The sequence below is a fragment of the Pseudorca crassidens genome, chromosome 14, assembly GCF_039906515.1.
Source record: "Pseudorca crassidens isolate mPseCra1 chromosome 14, mPseCra1.hap1, whole genome shotgun sequence".
Taxonomy (NCBI): Eukaryota; Metazoa; Chordata; class Mammalia; order Artiodactyla; family Delphinidae; genus Pseudorca; species Pseudorca crassidens.
The window spans coordinates 15,520,801-15,536,426 of record NC_090309.1 but is presented as its reverse complement, the minus strand read 5'-3'; the positions used below and the strand labels follow the sequence as shown (position 1 = coordinate 15,536,426).

At 37.8% G+C, this 15,626-nt stretch overlaps 1 protein-coding gene across 1 annotated transcript in view; it reads left to right on the top strand.

The window, feature by feature from the left end:
- The window catches only part of DNAH6 (dynein axonemal heavy chain 6), a 291,954-nt gene that overhangs the window by 245,520 nt on the left and 30,808 nt on the right, over positions 1 to 15,626 (top strand). The window contains exons 64-67 of the mRNA XM_067703886.1: positions 2,077 to 2,267; positions 8,610 to 8,770; positions 11,975 to 12,063; positions 12,833 to 12,979. Of these exons, the coding sequence (XP_067559987.1) occupies positions 2,077 to 2,267; positions 8,610 to 8,770; positions 11,975 to 12,063; positions 12,833 to 12,979 (588 nt within the window). The remainder of the gene's footprint in view (positions 1 to 2,076; positions 2,268 to 8,609; positions 8,771 to 11,974; positions 12,064 to 12,832; positions 12,980 to 15,626) is intronic.

Genomic DNA, 15,626 nt, shown 5'->3' with positions numbered 1-15,626 from the left:
ACTACTTATCTCTTGTCTTTTTGTTAACAGCAATTCTAACAGGTGTGAGGTGATAGCTCATTGTAGTTTTGATTTGCATTTCCCTGATAATTAGTGATGTTGAGCACCTTTTTATGTACCTGTTGGCCATTTGTTTATCTCCTTTGGAAAAATGCCTATTTAGATCCTTTGCCCATTTTTTAACCAGATTGTTTGGTTTTGCTATTAAGTTGCATGAGTTTCTTACATATTTTGGATTTTAACACCTTATCAGATGTATGGTTTTAAGATACCTTCTCCCATTCCATAGGTTGCCTTCTTATTTTGTTGGTTACTTCTTTTGCTGTGCAGGAGCTTTTTAGTTTTGTATAGTCCCTTGTTTATTTTTGTTTTCATTGCTTGTGCTTTTGGCGTCATATCCAAAAACTCGTTGCTAAAACTATGTCAAGGAAATTTTCCCCTCTGTTTTCTTCTAGAAGTTTTATGGATTTGGGTCTTATATTTAAATATTTAATTCATCTTGAGTTGATTTTTATGAGTGGTGTAAGATAGCGGTCCAATTTCATTCTTTGCCATGTGAATGTCCAGTTTGTCCAACACCAGTTATTGAAGAGACTATTCTTTCCCCATTGATTATTCTTGGCTTTCTTGTCAAATATTAGTAGTAGACCATATATGTGTGGGTTTATTTCTGGGCTCTCAGTTGTGTTCCATTCATCTACGTGTCTGTTTTCTTGTCGGTACCATACTGTTTTGATTACTACACCTTTGGAATATAATTTGAATTCAGGAAGTGTCCTGCCTCCAGCTTTGATCTTCTTTCTCAGGATTGCTTTGGCAATTTCAGGTCATTTGTGGTTCCATATAAATTTAGGAATTTTTTTCTATTTCTGTGAAAAACATCAATGGAATTTTGATAGGGATTGCATTGAATCTATAGATGGCTTTGGGTAGTATGGACATTTTAACAATATTAATTCTTGCAATCCACAAACACAGGATATCTTTCCATTTGTTTATGTCTTCTTCAATTTCTTTTATCAATGTCTTGTCAGTGTACAAATCTTTCACTTCCTTGGTTAAATTTATTCCTAAGTATTTTATTGTTTTTGATGCTATTGGAAGTGGATAGTTTTCTTTTTTTAATTTATTTTTTATTTTATTTTTATAATTAATTTTTATTGGAGTATAGTTGCTTTACAATGTTGTGTTAGTTTCTACTGTACAGCAAAGTGAATCAGTTATACATATACATATATCCCCTCTTTTTTGGATTTCCTTCCCATTTAGGTCACCACAGAGCAGTGAATAGAGTTCCCTGAGCTATACAGTAGGTTCTCATTAGTTATATATTTTATATATAGTATCAATAGTGTATATATGTCAATCCCAATCTCCCAATTCATCCCACCTGCTCCCTTTCCCCCCTTGGTGTCCATACATTTGTTCGCTACATCAGTGTCTCTATTTCTGTTTTGCAAATAAAATCACCTATACCATTTATCTAGATTCCACATATACGCATTAATATACGGTATTTGTTTTTTCCTTTCTGATTTAAGATAGTTTTCTTTATTTCTCTTTCAGATATTTCACTGTAGTGTGTATAAACACAACTGATTTTGTATGTTGATTTTGTATCCTGCAACTTTACTTAATTCATTTATTAGGTCTAACGGTTTTTTGGTGAAGTCTTTAGGATTTTCTACACACAGATGACCCTTGAACAATGCAGAGGTTGGGGCACTGGCCCTCTGCACAATAGAAAATCTACATATAACTTTACAGTCAGCCCTCTGTATCTGTGGTTGCTCATCTGAGGATTCAACCAACCATGGATTGTGTAGTACTATAGTACATTTCTATTGGAAAAAATCCACCGTATAAGTGAACCTGTGCAGTTCAAACTCATGTTGTTCAAAGGTCAACTGTATAAGATCTTATCATCTGCAAATAGTGACATTTTTACTTCTTCCTTTCTGATTTGAATTCCTTATTTCTTTATCCTGCCTAATAGGTCTGGCTAGAATTTCTGATACATTGTTGAATTGGAACCTCATCCAGTATTTTTGTAATGTTTTTCCTTTCAATTTTCAGGTGGTTTTTGCTCTTACGGACTTTGTAATAGAAACTCTTGGGAAATCCTTTGTAGAGACACCACCCATGGACCTGCCCTCTCTGTATCAAGACATGTCATACAAAACTCCCCTGGTATTTATCTTAAGCACAGGCTCAGATCCCATGGGTGCATTTCAGAGGTTTGCCCGGGACAGCGGGTATTCAGAACGGTAAGGTCATATTGTGCAGTTTTAATAATTCATATGAACATCTCCTTGTTAAAATTTGCCTTTTTTCTTCCCTTTGTGGAGTGTAAATTCCTAATTCAGGTATTCCTTACTAAATAAATTAAGACACTTTAATATTTAGCTATGCATGTTGTTAAATGGTGTTAAGTATCATAAGATCAGATGTAAACTTCATTTGAGCAAAGGGGAGATTGTTTAAAATGTTGAAGTATAATAATCTAATGCAATAGTGATTAGTTATTTAAGACAATTTTAATGTAACTGTAAAAGGATTGTAGTTTATTCCTTATGCTCAAATGTGCAAAAAATTCCATAGCTCTTTATGTTGTATTATTAATCTCATCTTTCTCCTGAGCTTCTACTCTGCTGGTTAAGAGAGGGAGGGGAAAGTTTAAACTTGTGAATTTACAATATTATATTTTCTTCTGGTTTAAATGTCTCCAGGGTAAGTTGATTTGGCTTCTTTCTCATGAAAGTTCAGTCTTCCTGACTCCTTCTTCCCCCACTCCTCCCCAAGATGGTGTCCTGATGGGTAGGAAAGTGCACAAGACCACAGAGTGTCAGAGGAGAGTAGGGGGTCTCATATCTAGGAAGTCATCTCCAGCTCTGACAGGCCCTTGCATGGAGTGGCTGGTCTGGCCTGGTCCCTGGACTGGCAATTACAAGATGATGGATCCCATCTGTTCTTTGAAGTTCATAATCTATATTAGTCAGGCTTCTCCAGAGAAACAGAACCAATGGGATGTATAAAAATATAATATGTATATAATACCCTATCTATATTTTATCCTATATATGTGTATATATATTATGTATGTAAAATAAGAAACTGGTTTACATGATTATGGAGACTGATAAGACCCAAAATCTGCAGTCAGCAAGATAGAAACCCAGGAGAAATGATGTGTAGTTCTAGTCCAAGTCCAGAGGCTTGAAAGCCAGGAGTAATAAGTCCCAGTCTGAAAGCTAGTAAGCTCAAGACCCAAGAAAAGCCAGTGTTTTTATCTGAATCCAAAGGCCAGAAAAAAAGCAATGACCCAGCTCAAACAGTCAGGCAAAAGGATTTCCCTCTTACTCAGCTTTTTTGTCCTATTCAGGTCTTCCATTGATTGGATGGGGCCTATCCACATTAAGGAGGGCAATCTGCTTTACTCAGTTTACTGATTCAAATATTAATCTCACCCAGAAGCACCCCCACAGACTCATTCAGAATAATGTTTGACCTAATGTCTGGGCACCATGTGACCCAGTTAAGTTGACACATAAAATTGACCATCAAATGGTCTTACACATTTGCCTTTGATTCTGAAGTCCTACCAAAGAATTAGTATACAGAACTTTTAAGAGCTGTTGTGAATTAATAAGAAAAAGAAAACAGTTCGATAGGAATAAAGACAAAAAACGTGAAAGGGAAATTCTCAGAAAGGAAATCTAAATCCTGATAAGCATATGAAAAGATGTCCAACCTCACAAGTAATTAGGAAACAACAAATTCAAACCATTAGAAGATGTCATTTCATACTCATCAAATTAGCAAAATGTTGGCAAAGATAGGGAGCTGTAGAAACATTCATATTGCAAGAGGGAGTAAAAAATTGGTTAAAATCACTTTGAAGAATTATTAGCAGTATATTAAAGTTGAAGGTAGCATTCCCCATATCCCAACAATTCACTACTGAATTTGCGTGTTCCAACAAAATCAGTCACAGGCATGCAAGAAGCCATGTTCAAGAACATTTGGAGAAACGTTTATAATACCAAAAAAAAAAACACTGGAAACAACCAAATTACCCACCTAGAAAAATGATTATATAAATTGTGGTTTATTCGTAAAATTAAATACAATACACTATAGCCATGAAAATGAATAACTATGACTACATATATCAATATGGATGGGTCACACAAACTAATATTGAGCAAAAGATTTAAGTTGCACAGAAACTATAGAATATTGGAGAAGTTTGATATAATGTATAAAATTTTTAAACATATATATTATACATTGTTTAGGAAGTCATATTTTTTCAATAACAGTATAAAGAAAAATAGGGAAGTTATACTAAAACCAGGATAGTAGTGACCTTGGGAGGTGAAGTTTGGGTAATGAAAGAAGTGAACAGGGAGGGACACGCTGCAGACTTATATCATGTAGATAATGTTTTACTTCTTAAGCTGGGTTGCGGGTACTTGGATACTTATTGTAAATATTAACTTTATAACTTTTGTATGTCTTAAATATTTCATAGGAATTATTAAAGGTAAAACAATTCAAGACAGCAATCAGAGAATCGAGAGGGGTATTAATAGTAGTTAATGCGTGCTAAGTTCCTGATGTATTCAGGAGGAAAAAAGAAGTACAGAATAGCTCTATATTGCTGTAGGAAAATTTGTAGCTGAATGAGTATGTTGAAATTTTAAGGGAAAATACTGAAATAATATATAATGTATAGCTTCCAAGCCAGCAGAGGGACAAAAGAATATACAATGCAAATTTTAATCCAACATTAGATAGGAGAGAAGAAGAAAAAAATTCAAAGATAAAACATAGTAAACCAAAAAGTCAAACGAAAGAGTAGAAATTAATCCAAATATTTAGTTGGCCAAAAAGTTCGTTCGGGTTTTCCATGTTATGAAAACCCGAACCAACTTTTTGGCCAATCGATACCTAAATAAGAGTAAATATCTCACCTGTGAAAAGATAAAGAAAATCAAACTGGATTTTCAAAACAACATTCAATTCTATACTACTTAGAAAATGTAAATGCAACACAAAAACAGCACAGGAAGATAGAAAATAAAGAGATGCAAAAGATATACTATGCAAATACTAACCAAAAGAAAGCTGTTAACAGTTCCAATGCATATCACGAAATCAAGTTTGAGGAAAGATATATACATGTTAGAGATAAAGAGGGGAATATATGATATACGAGAAAAAAAACCACAAAGAAGAAACACCAATTGTAAACAACTAACAAAGCTTGAAATATGTAAAGCAACAACTGGAGAAATTGATACAAGGAGAAACTGGTAAATCAACATTAATGTGGAAATTTTTAACACATCTATAATGATAACTACTGTGAAGCACATAAGATTTGCAAAATTGGTAAGGATATAAAATATTTCGACAATGAATTAATGAAATTAACAACCTTGCTCTTTACACTCAACAAATAGAACAAATGCAAGATCTTAAGTACATAAGGAACATTTATAAGAATTAACCATGTTCTGAAAAAGACACGTATTTCAAAAAGATGACAAACATTCTCTGCCCACAGTAAATCTTAGAAATCAATCTTAATTTTTTTAATATTTGGAAAAGAAAAAAATGTCCTCTGAACAATCTCTCTGTTCAAGGGAAATCATAACAGCAATTGTCCAATAAGTGGAAGTAAATGACAAAAACAGTGTAACATATCAAAAACCATTAAGGTTTAGAAATGAGGCACCTAACAGTAAATTTATGCATGTTTAATAACTTCTGGTTTCAGAAATGTCAAGCTAATATTCCCACTAAGAATAATTAGGCAATCTGAAACTTAATTATTAAACTCTAACAGAAGGAAAAAATAATAAGCTAAGAGCAGAAATTAGTGACATAGAAAATACACATTCGATGGACAAGATCTAAAAGAACAGAAGTTTTTTTTTGAAAAGTTTAATAAAATATAAATCTCTGCTGAAACTACTGAGAGAGACAGACAGAGAGAGAGAGAAAGAGATACAAAAAAATTGTATCATGAATGAATAAGAGAATATCACTACAGACCAGCAGACATTAAAATGGTCATAAGAGCATGTTACTTTTTTTTAATTTTGCCAATGAATTTGAAAATTTTAATGAAATGGAAAAATTCTTCCAAAAACACAACTTTAAAAGAAACTGAGAATAACCAGAATATCTAAATAGTCCAATAATAGTTAATTGAATTCATTACAAAAAACCTTCCCACAATGCTGGGTTTATTTCAGTAATGTAAGGATGGTTAAAATATTGAAAACTAATTCATCACATTAAAAGAATAAAGGAGAGAAATCCTTTTAAAAAAGAAGAAAACTATTATTTAAATAGACACAGAAAGAGCATTTGTTAAAATTCAACATGCATTCATGGGGGGAAAAGTCCCAGTAAACTAAGAATCTGGAAATCATTTCTTAAAAAGAGAAAACCAGAAATAAGACATTCTTCTACTCTGATAAATGGTATCTTAAAATTATTTAATGGATTTAGCAAGGTTACTGGACATGAAATAGGTTGTATTAATGCATACTAGCAACAGGAACTCCCATTCATTGCTGGTGAGAATTCAAGATGGTACAGCCACTTTGGAAGACAGTTTGGTGTTTTCTTACAAAACTAAACATACTCTTATCATATGAGCCAGCAATCTGGTACTTACCCAAAAGAGTTGAAAACTTATGTTCACACAAGAACCTACTTTACACAAGGATGTTTATAGCAGCTTTATTCATAATTGCCAAAACTGGGTAGCAACATAGATGTCCTTTAGTACATGAATGGATAAATAAACCATGATATATCTATACAATGGAATACTATTCAGTACTCAAAAGAAATGAGCTATCAAGCCATGAAAAGACATGGCTGAATGTTAAATGCATATTACTAAGTGAAAGAAGCCAATCTGAAAAGGCTATATACTGTATGATTCCAAGTATATGACATTCTGGAAAAGGCAAAACTATGGAGACAATAAAAATAAATAAATAATAACAAAGGGTTTATATCCAATGTAAAGAACTCTCAGAAATCAATAAGAAAAATACAAGTGAACCAGTAGAAGAAAAGAGGGGAGGGATATAAAAGGGAATAGCCAAAGTCGAATAAATAAACCTATGTAAAGGGGAAACAATTTAAAACCTCAGTGAGATACCATTATATATCCACCAGGTGTCAGCAAGGATGTGGAAAAAACAAGTACTCTCATCTATTGATGGTAGGTGTGTGGAATGGTGGCATCACTTTGAAAAACAGTTTGATATTATAAAAAAAGTTAAACATACACATACTCTGTCAAACAGCAGTTCCATTCCTAGGGATATACACAACAAAACGGTATACACATGTATGGACTTGCCTGGTGGCGCAGTGGTTAAGAATCCACCTGCCAATGCAGGGGACACGGGTTTGATCCCTGGTCCAGGAAGATCCCACATGCCACAGAGCAACTAAGCCCATGTGCCACGACTTCTGAGCCTGTGCTCTAGAATCTGCAAGGCACAACTACTGGGCCCATGCACCACAACTACTGAAGCCCATGCACCTAGAGCCCGTGCTCCACAACAAAAGAAGCCGCCGCAATTAGAAGCCCGCACACCACAATGAAGAGTAACCCCCACTTGCTGCAACTAGGGAAAGCCACACACAGCAACTTAGACCCAACGCAGCCAAAAATAAACAAATTAAAATAATTTTTTTATAAAAACAGAGTACATGTATATCAAGAGACATCTATGGAATGTTTATGGCAGCATGGTTTGCAACAACTAAGAACCAGAAATAACCCAAATGTCCATCAAGAGCAGAATGGATGAATGAATTGGGATATAAGCACACAGTGGAATATTATTCAGCAATGAAAATGAACTACAATGACACACAATAATATGAATTAATCTAAAGAAATATTGTTGATCGAAATAGACCAAATATAAAAATATATATGCTATTTGATTCCATTTATATAAATTCAAAAACAAGCAAAATTAATCTATGGTGTTAGAATTCAAAATAGTTGTTGCCTTTGAGAATAAGGAAGGATACTGATTGGGAGGGTGCTAGTAATGTTCTTTTTTTTTTTTTTTTTGCCCTATATGGTGCTACATGCGTACATTCCCTTTAGGAGAACTCATTAAGCCGTACACTAATGATTTGTGTACTTTTGTAAATATGTTACACTTCAATTTTTCAAAAGTTTTTTTAAAAACTGACCTATAGCGTTGGAATCAGGACCATGGATACCTTCAGGATGGAGGAAGGGAAAATGATTGGAGTAGAAAGGGGCATAGGAGAAATGTCCCTGGAGTGTTGGCAAAGTTCTCTTTTCAACCACAGATGTTTATCTGAGATAATTCAAAGAACCATAAATTTGTTTTTTGCACTTCTGTGTGTTATAGTAAAAACTATTTTTAAAAACAAGAAAATAAGAAAAAACATTTGCACATCTATCAGAATGAGGATTTGAAATGCGTGCATATGCTAGGCAAGAGCCTACCATATTTACATTTCTTGATACTTGCATTGCTTAAAAATAATATAAAACAGCATTTCATTGTTGTTGTTGTTCAATTCAGGGTGCAGTCAATTTCCCTGGGGCAAGGACAAGGGCCGATTGCTGAAAGAATGATCAAAGATGCAATGAAATCAGGAAACTGGGTATTTTTGCAAAACTGCCATCTTGCTGTTTCTTGGATGTTGGCAATGGAGGAGCTAATTAAAACCTTCACAGATTCAAGTATGTGGAGCACATAGCATTTGTATAATACCTTTTTCGTGTGGCCTTTCTTATTGAATCCAATCCTTGTAATAATTATTTATTGTTGGCATTGTTTTACCCATATTAAAAAGGAGAAATCTGAGATCTAGAGGGGTGTAGTTAAGTTACACAACCCAGATTCAAATAAAGATGTTCAGACTCCAAGCTGAAGGTATGATCCCCTGGATCATTTCTGTTTCATGTTGCCTTCTATGGGAGGCCATTCGAATTCAAACTAAATTATATCTAGGCATGATGAAAAGAAATAGAAACTGGACTTAGGACAAAACAAGGAAATTAAATCTTTCGCTACAGAATGAGAGAAGTTCAGGAACAAGGTTCAAATTAGAACCAATTCTCAGAGTAGTGTTTTACCACTTTTTATCCTCTGTAACCCACATGACAATCAACCTTCACATGTGTCTCATAGTCACACACACACACACACACACACACACACACACACACTCATGGGGGTGCCCAGCATGAGTCATGGTTGCCACCACTAACTATAATATCACCACCTTCTTTCCCACTCAAGAAAGTATAACGGACTGCAAAGAGAGAAGAAGTGGACCTAGAATCTACTCATTTTTATATAATAGTGTAAAAACAGTTGAAACCTTAGGAACTGTATTATTGGTAATAAGCTGTGTGCACCCCACTTTACCACTCTCCCTGGAAGCCATGAAGGAGGATACCCAGCCTGGGATATCCAGGGCCCTTTCTCTGGGGTCCTCCTTTTTGCCCTGACCACAGAGGGCTTTCTAGGAAGGTGAGAGATATGCACATGATCTCGCATGTGACTTTCCTCATTGCTACCTATTAAGTTTGAAGAGATGCTCCTTTACAGTGCGGCCAGCCTGCACTGGTTACCAAGCCACAACCAGGGCTTAGCAGCCTTCCCCTAGAAGGCCCCTCATTCCCTGGGTATCCCCTGCCCTGTCTTCTGCAGGCTGCTTCCATCAAGGATAGATAGTCATTAGCATCTACCATCCAGAATCTCCACTCTTTCCTGCCATCCAGAATCTCCACTCTTTCCACTCTTTGCGATGCAAATAAGAGATGGCTTGCTTCCCGCTGGGCCTGTGGCTTATTTCTATTTACATAATTAAAGAAAAATGACAAGAAGTTCTTTACCACTGTTCCTAATCCTGATTAGGATTATAATTAGGAAAAAAAAATGCTGGGAAGTCATCTAAAAAGCAGTTTGCTGCAGTGGTACTGTGTGAGCCTTCCAAGTATGGACCTGTAGTTCAGCTTCACAATGACCTGGACAAGAGTGCCAGACCTTCAAGGAGGCTGGATGGGCTATGGAAGCCAACGAAGGTGTTGATGGATTTTAAGTGTTTAAGTGGCTAGAAAAATCCTCTCCTGGCCCTCGTTACAATTGTTTATTAACTTAACCATTTGAGTTCTCATGTTTAACTTGAACCAGAAAAAAAAAAAAATACATTCAGGTAATAAACTGAAAAGAGAAAGTGAATGAAAGAAAAAAGAGAGAGAGGAAGAAAAAAACCCTCTGGGCTTGAAATTCTAAGACCTGATTAGAGTTTCACCCCCACCACTTCCTGACTGTACATATCACGCCTCTTCTCTGGACCTCAGTTTCCCCCGCAATAAAATGACTGCATAACGTCATTGCTAGAAGTCCCACAACTAAGATGATTTCTAATTCCATTCCAGCCCTAAACTTCTATGACGTCTATGAAAGTTAAGATTCTTGATGCTTTTGCAATTATAAGAGAAAAGGTACTTTAAAAAAATGCTTCTCTAAACCTGGCCTTTTTCACTCTTTGGTTCTTTTGGTTAATGAAATCATTAGCCCTAAGACTTTGATGATTTTGACTTATGCCTAATAGTTTTTACCATACAAGCAACTTTAGTGCTGTTCTAGAATTGTACTAGAATTAACTTTAAATTTTAGCTATTTAATATAGCTCATGAATTTAGATTACCAAACCAAGAAGCATAAATTCAGCTTTAATCTGCAGTCATTCATTTAATAAATATTCGAGAATCTACCGCGTACCATGCATTGTTCTAGATGCTTAGGGTATGTTGGTGAACAAAATAACCATAGTCATCTGCCCTCATTGAGCTTACATGCTAGTGAGGGGAGAGAGACAATTAACAAACTACATAACAAATAAGTAATTTATAAGGTATGATAGAATGTGTTCGGTGCTTTGGAAAAAATTAAAAGGAAAGTAAGGAGAAACAGAAAGTTTGGGATGGAATGGGGGTGAGGAAGAAGGGTGGATAGCAGTTTTAAATGGGGTGGTCTAGATAGACCTCTTTCAGAAGGTGGCATTTGACCAACACTTGAAGAAAGTAAGGGAGTCTAAAGGAAGAGCATTCAGGTAGAAGGAACAGCTAGTGCCCGGGTCCTGCCTCGGAGGGAGCAAGCCGAGAGTGTTGGAGAAACACCGTCACTTGTACTTAGAGACCAATGCCAAGAAAGGCCTCCTTCGATGATGCCTGTGTCTTCCTGTGATGCGATCAATGATTTTCCCAGCTCTGCTTTGGCCTTTTGAACCTGGAATGGAGCTTGTTCTTTCTTAGGTTCTCTGTCCACAGCTCAGAAAGGAAGCGTATATTGACTTAACTTCTTGATGCTGTATGTGAGGTCTCTGTTTCCCTGCTCCCTGAGCTCCCTTTGCAACATCTCTGCAGAAGGGACAAATTTCTTTTTTCTCCAGAGGGCTTTCTGGCCATGTTCACGCAATTTTCCTTAAATTGAATGGCTAAAAAAATTAAAAATAAATAAAAACAAACAAAACCTAAAACCCCTTCTTGAGCATAAATGTAGTAACTGTCCTCTCTTTCAATTGAAAATTTTCCCAATTTCAGAGGAAAGGCTCTTAGCATCTCTATCATGTATTGAAAATTAACGTGAAATTAAACTGAATAATTGAGAAAATAATTGAGTAATTTCTTTACTCAAATGTGCCAGCCTCTAGACTGCCAAACTGACTTGTGTGAAGAGCTTCTGTAAAGAGTCCCCTCACCTCCATTCTAGAAGATGTTACAACATAAAATACTTAAAATAGAAAACCTAGTCTTTAAACAGAACTTACAGCATATTTTTTTTGCTATGCTATAATAATTATTTCTTACAGAAAAGTGTTACTAAGAGGTATGCATTTTCCTTTTTTGTCGTTTTGTCTTTGTTTTAAACAGATATTGTTATCAAGGACACATTTCGACTTTTTTTAAGTTCCATGCCTAGTAATACATTTCCTGTTACAGTTCTTCAAAATTCTGTCAAGGTAACGTATGGTTGGCCTGTAACATGATTGGCCTCAGGGTGTTCGCCGAGTGGGTCCAGGAAGCCCAGGCTTGTGCCAGGTTGTGTCAGAGTCCGGGTGGCCCAGGTGGGGAAGCGGGAGTCAGTGTCCCTTCACCGGAGAGTGAGCGGGGAAAGAATTTCCCAGGCCATTGCCCATCCTTACGTGCCCTAGTGCTGCTGGTCGTTCAACACCTCCACTCTTCCCCTCTATAAGAAAACGTCAAGGATGCAGAGGAATGAGTACAGAACCCCTCCCAGAGTTAAGAGAATATTTCAGCACTTGGGAAACAGGAAGGCCCACAGGGGGTATGGTTGCTGGATTGCAAGGCTGGAAGTTTCCAATATGTGGGAAGCCTCTGCATATGAATGATCACTCAGGAACCAGGGATGCCTCTTCCCTGTCTGCCCTGTATCATCAAGGCAAAGTGTGGGGTGATGCCGTATGTCGAGATGACCAGAAAATCCAGTGCAGAAAGCCTGAGCATCCTTTCTGGTCCATGTTTAGAGAAATGGACCCCAAATGGAAGTGTCTGAGGTTCTTGTTGAGGTGGTTCACACACTATAGGTCTGAGGACCCCCTATTCTCCAGAGACTGAGGCCAAGCAAGATACACAGCAGGCGCAAACAGGGCAGGAATGCCTCCCAGGCGTTGGTTATTTACGTCCCCTCACTGGCTTCAGCCCATTTGTGTTATTCGGAAATAACGCGTATCTGTACAACCACCCTCTCTGCCGCGGGTGTCTCTACAGGTAACCAATGAGCCTCCAAAAGGTTTACGTGCAAATATCAGACGAGCATTTACCGAAATGACACCTTCATTTTTTGAAGAAAACATACTTGGAAGAAAATGGAGACAAATAATATTCGGCATGTGTTTCTTCCATGCAATTGTTCAGGTACACTCAATTTGTATTTTAATAGAGACAAGAAGTGTATTAGGTTAAAAATAAATCGATAAAAAGAATTAAATAAAAGCTTACAAATGGCATTGTGAAATGCTGAGGGCCCTGTTCTGTCTGAACCCAAGTTGTTTCAACTCAGTCCCTGATCTCTGTACATCCCTTGCCTCTGTATCTCACAGCTTTGCCTCCCAGCTCTGCTCTGACCTAAGGAACACCTCTCCTGGTTGAATGCAGTAGGTCAAATTCAAGAGCACGAAATTGATCTCCACAGCTGTGCTTCACTCACAAAATCTGCTTCCCTTCCAGAGTCTGCTCCTGAAATCGGTGGCCCCATTCTCTCAATCACCTACACTGTTTCAGGATTATTTTTATTCTTCCTCCTTTACACATATATATCTTGTCAGTCGGCAAGTCTTCATTTTTCTTACAATAATTTCACTCTCACCTGCTCCTGTTGGAGTGGGCTTAGACCCTTGACAGCTTCCTCCCTGTGATTAGAGCTCCAAGTCCCCTGAAAAGTGGCCTTCAACTGGGCACTCCTTTCCCCCTCTGTTCAGACCTCACTGCCCTGATCTGGTGCCCATCCTGTGGCCTCGTACTGGGCACTCCTTTCCCCCTCTGTTCAGACCTCACTGCCCTGATCTGGTGTCCATCCTGTGGCCCTTGTACCAGAATTCTGACTCCAGCTCCATATCTCTGTATGGGGTCTTGATTAGACAGGCTGCCTGGTTTTCAAATGTGTGTGGTCTGCAGATGAAGAATCAGTAGAGAAGAAACAAAGATTAAAGATGCAAAATGTGGGATAAATAAGTAAACAAGGTCCTAGAGGAGATCAGAGAGGCTGGGATTGGGGCTCCCAGTGGGAGGCCTTTGTTCTATTAACAAAAGCAGCTGAGATGAGGGATGGTTTAAGATTTAGGGAAATTTTGAGATGGAGAGGAGGAAACATGGTACAGTTGCCAAGATATAGACCAACCTAAGTGTCCCTCAACAGATGAATGGATAAAAAAGATGTGGTATATATATACAATGGAATACTAATCAGCCATAAAAATGAATGAAATTTTGCCATTTGCAGCAACATGGATGGACTTGGAGGGTATTACGCTAAGTGAAATGTCAGGCAGAGAAAGGAAGGACAAACACTATACGATATCACTTTACATGTGGAATCTAAAAAATACAACAGGGACTTCCCTGGTGGTCCAGTGGTAAAGAATCTGCCTTGCAATGCAGGGGACGCCAGTTCGATCCCTGGTCGGGGAACTAAGATCCCACATGCCACGGGGGCAACTAAGCCTGCACACCACAACTACTGAGCTCACACACTTCAGCTAGAGAGCTTGCGTGCCACAAACTACAGAGCCCACGCTCTCTGGACCCCACTCACCACAACTACAGAGCCCACGGGCCCTGGAGCCTGAGCGCCACAACTAGAGAGAGAAAACCCTCATGCCACAACTAGAGAGAAGCCCATGTGCTGCAACTAAGGCCCGACACAGCCAAAAATAAATAAATAAATAAATAATAAATCTGTTTTAAAAAGTTATTAAAAAAAGTTATTTAAAAAAATACAACAGAGGGCTCACCTGGTGGCACAGTGGTTGAGAGCCCGACTGCTGATGCAGGGGACACGGGTTCGTGCCCCGGTCAGGGAAGATCCCACATGCCACGGAGCGGCTGGGCCCGTGAGCCATGGTCGCTGGCCTTGCGCATCCAGAGCCTGTGCTCCGCAACGGGAGAGGCCACAAGAGTGAGATGCCTGCATACCGCAAAAAAAAAATACAACAGAGACTTCCCTGGTGGCTCAGTGTTAAGGCTCCGCACTCCCAATGCAGGGAGCCGGGGTTCGATCCCTGGTCAGGGAACTAGATCCCACATGCATGCCGCAAGTAAGAGTTCGCATGCCACAACTAAGGAGCCCACATGCCGCAACTAAAGAGCCTGCCTGCTGCAACTAAGACCCAGTGCAACCAAATAAATAAATAAATAAAGATTTAATTACAAAAAATAAATAAAAAATAAAAATTAAAAAATACAACAAACTAGTGAATATAACAGAAAAGAAGCAGACTCACAGATACAGAGAACAAAGTAGTGGTTATGGGGTGGGGAGACTATCTGGGGTGGCAGAGGGGGAGGTACAACTTATTGGGTGTAAGACAGGCTCAAGGATGTATTGTACAACACAGGGAATATAGCCAATATTTTGTAACAATTGTAAATGGAGTGTAACCTTTAAAAATTGTATAAAAATTAAAAAATAAATTTAAAGGGACCTCCCTGGTGGCACAGTGATTAAGAATCTGTCTGCCAATGCAGGGGACATGGTTTTGAGCCCTGGTCCAGGAAGATCCCACATGCTGTGGAGTATCTAAGCCCATGCTCCACAACTACTGAGCCTACGCTCTAGAGCCCATGAGCCACAACTACTGAAGCCCGCGCACCTAGAGCCCTTGCTGCACAAGAGAAGCCACCAAAATGAGAAGCCCACGCACTGCAACGAAGAGTAGCCACCACTCACGGCAACTAGAGAAAGCCCACATGCAGCAATGAAGACCCAATGCAGCCAAAAATAAATAAATTTTAAAAGTAATAATAATTTTAAAAATTTTTAAATAAAAAAATAAATTTAAGAAAA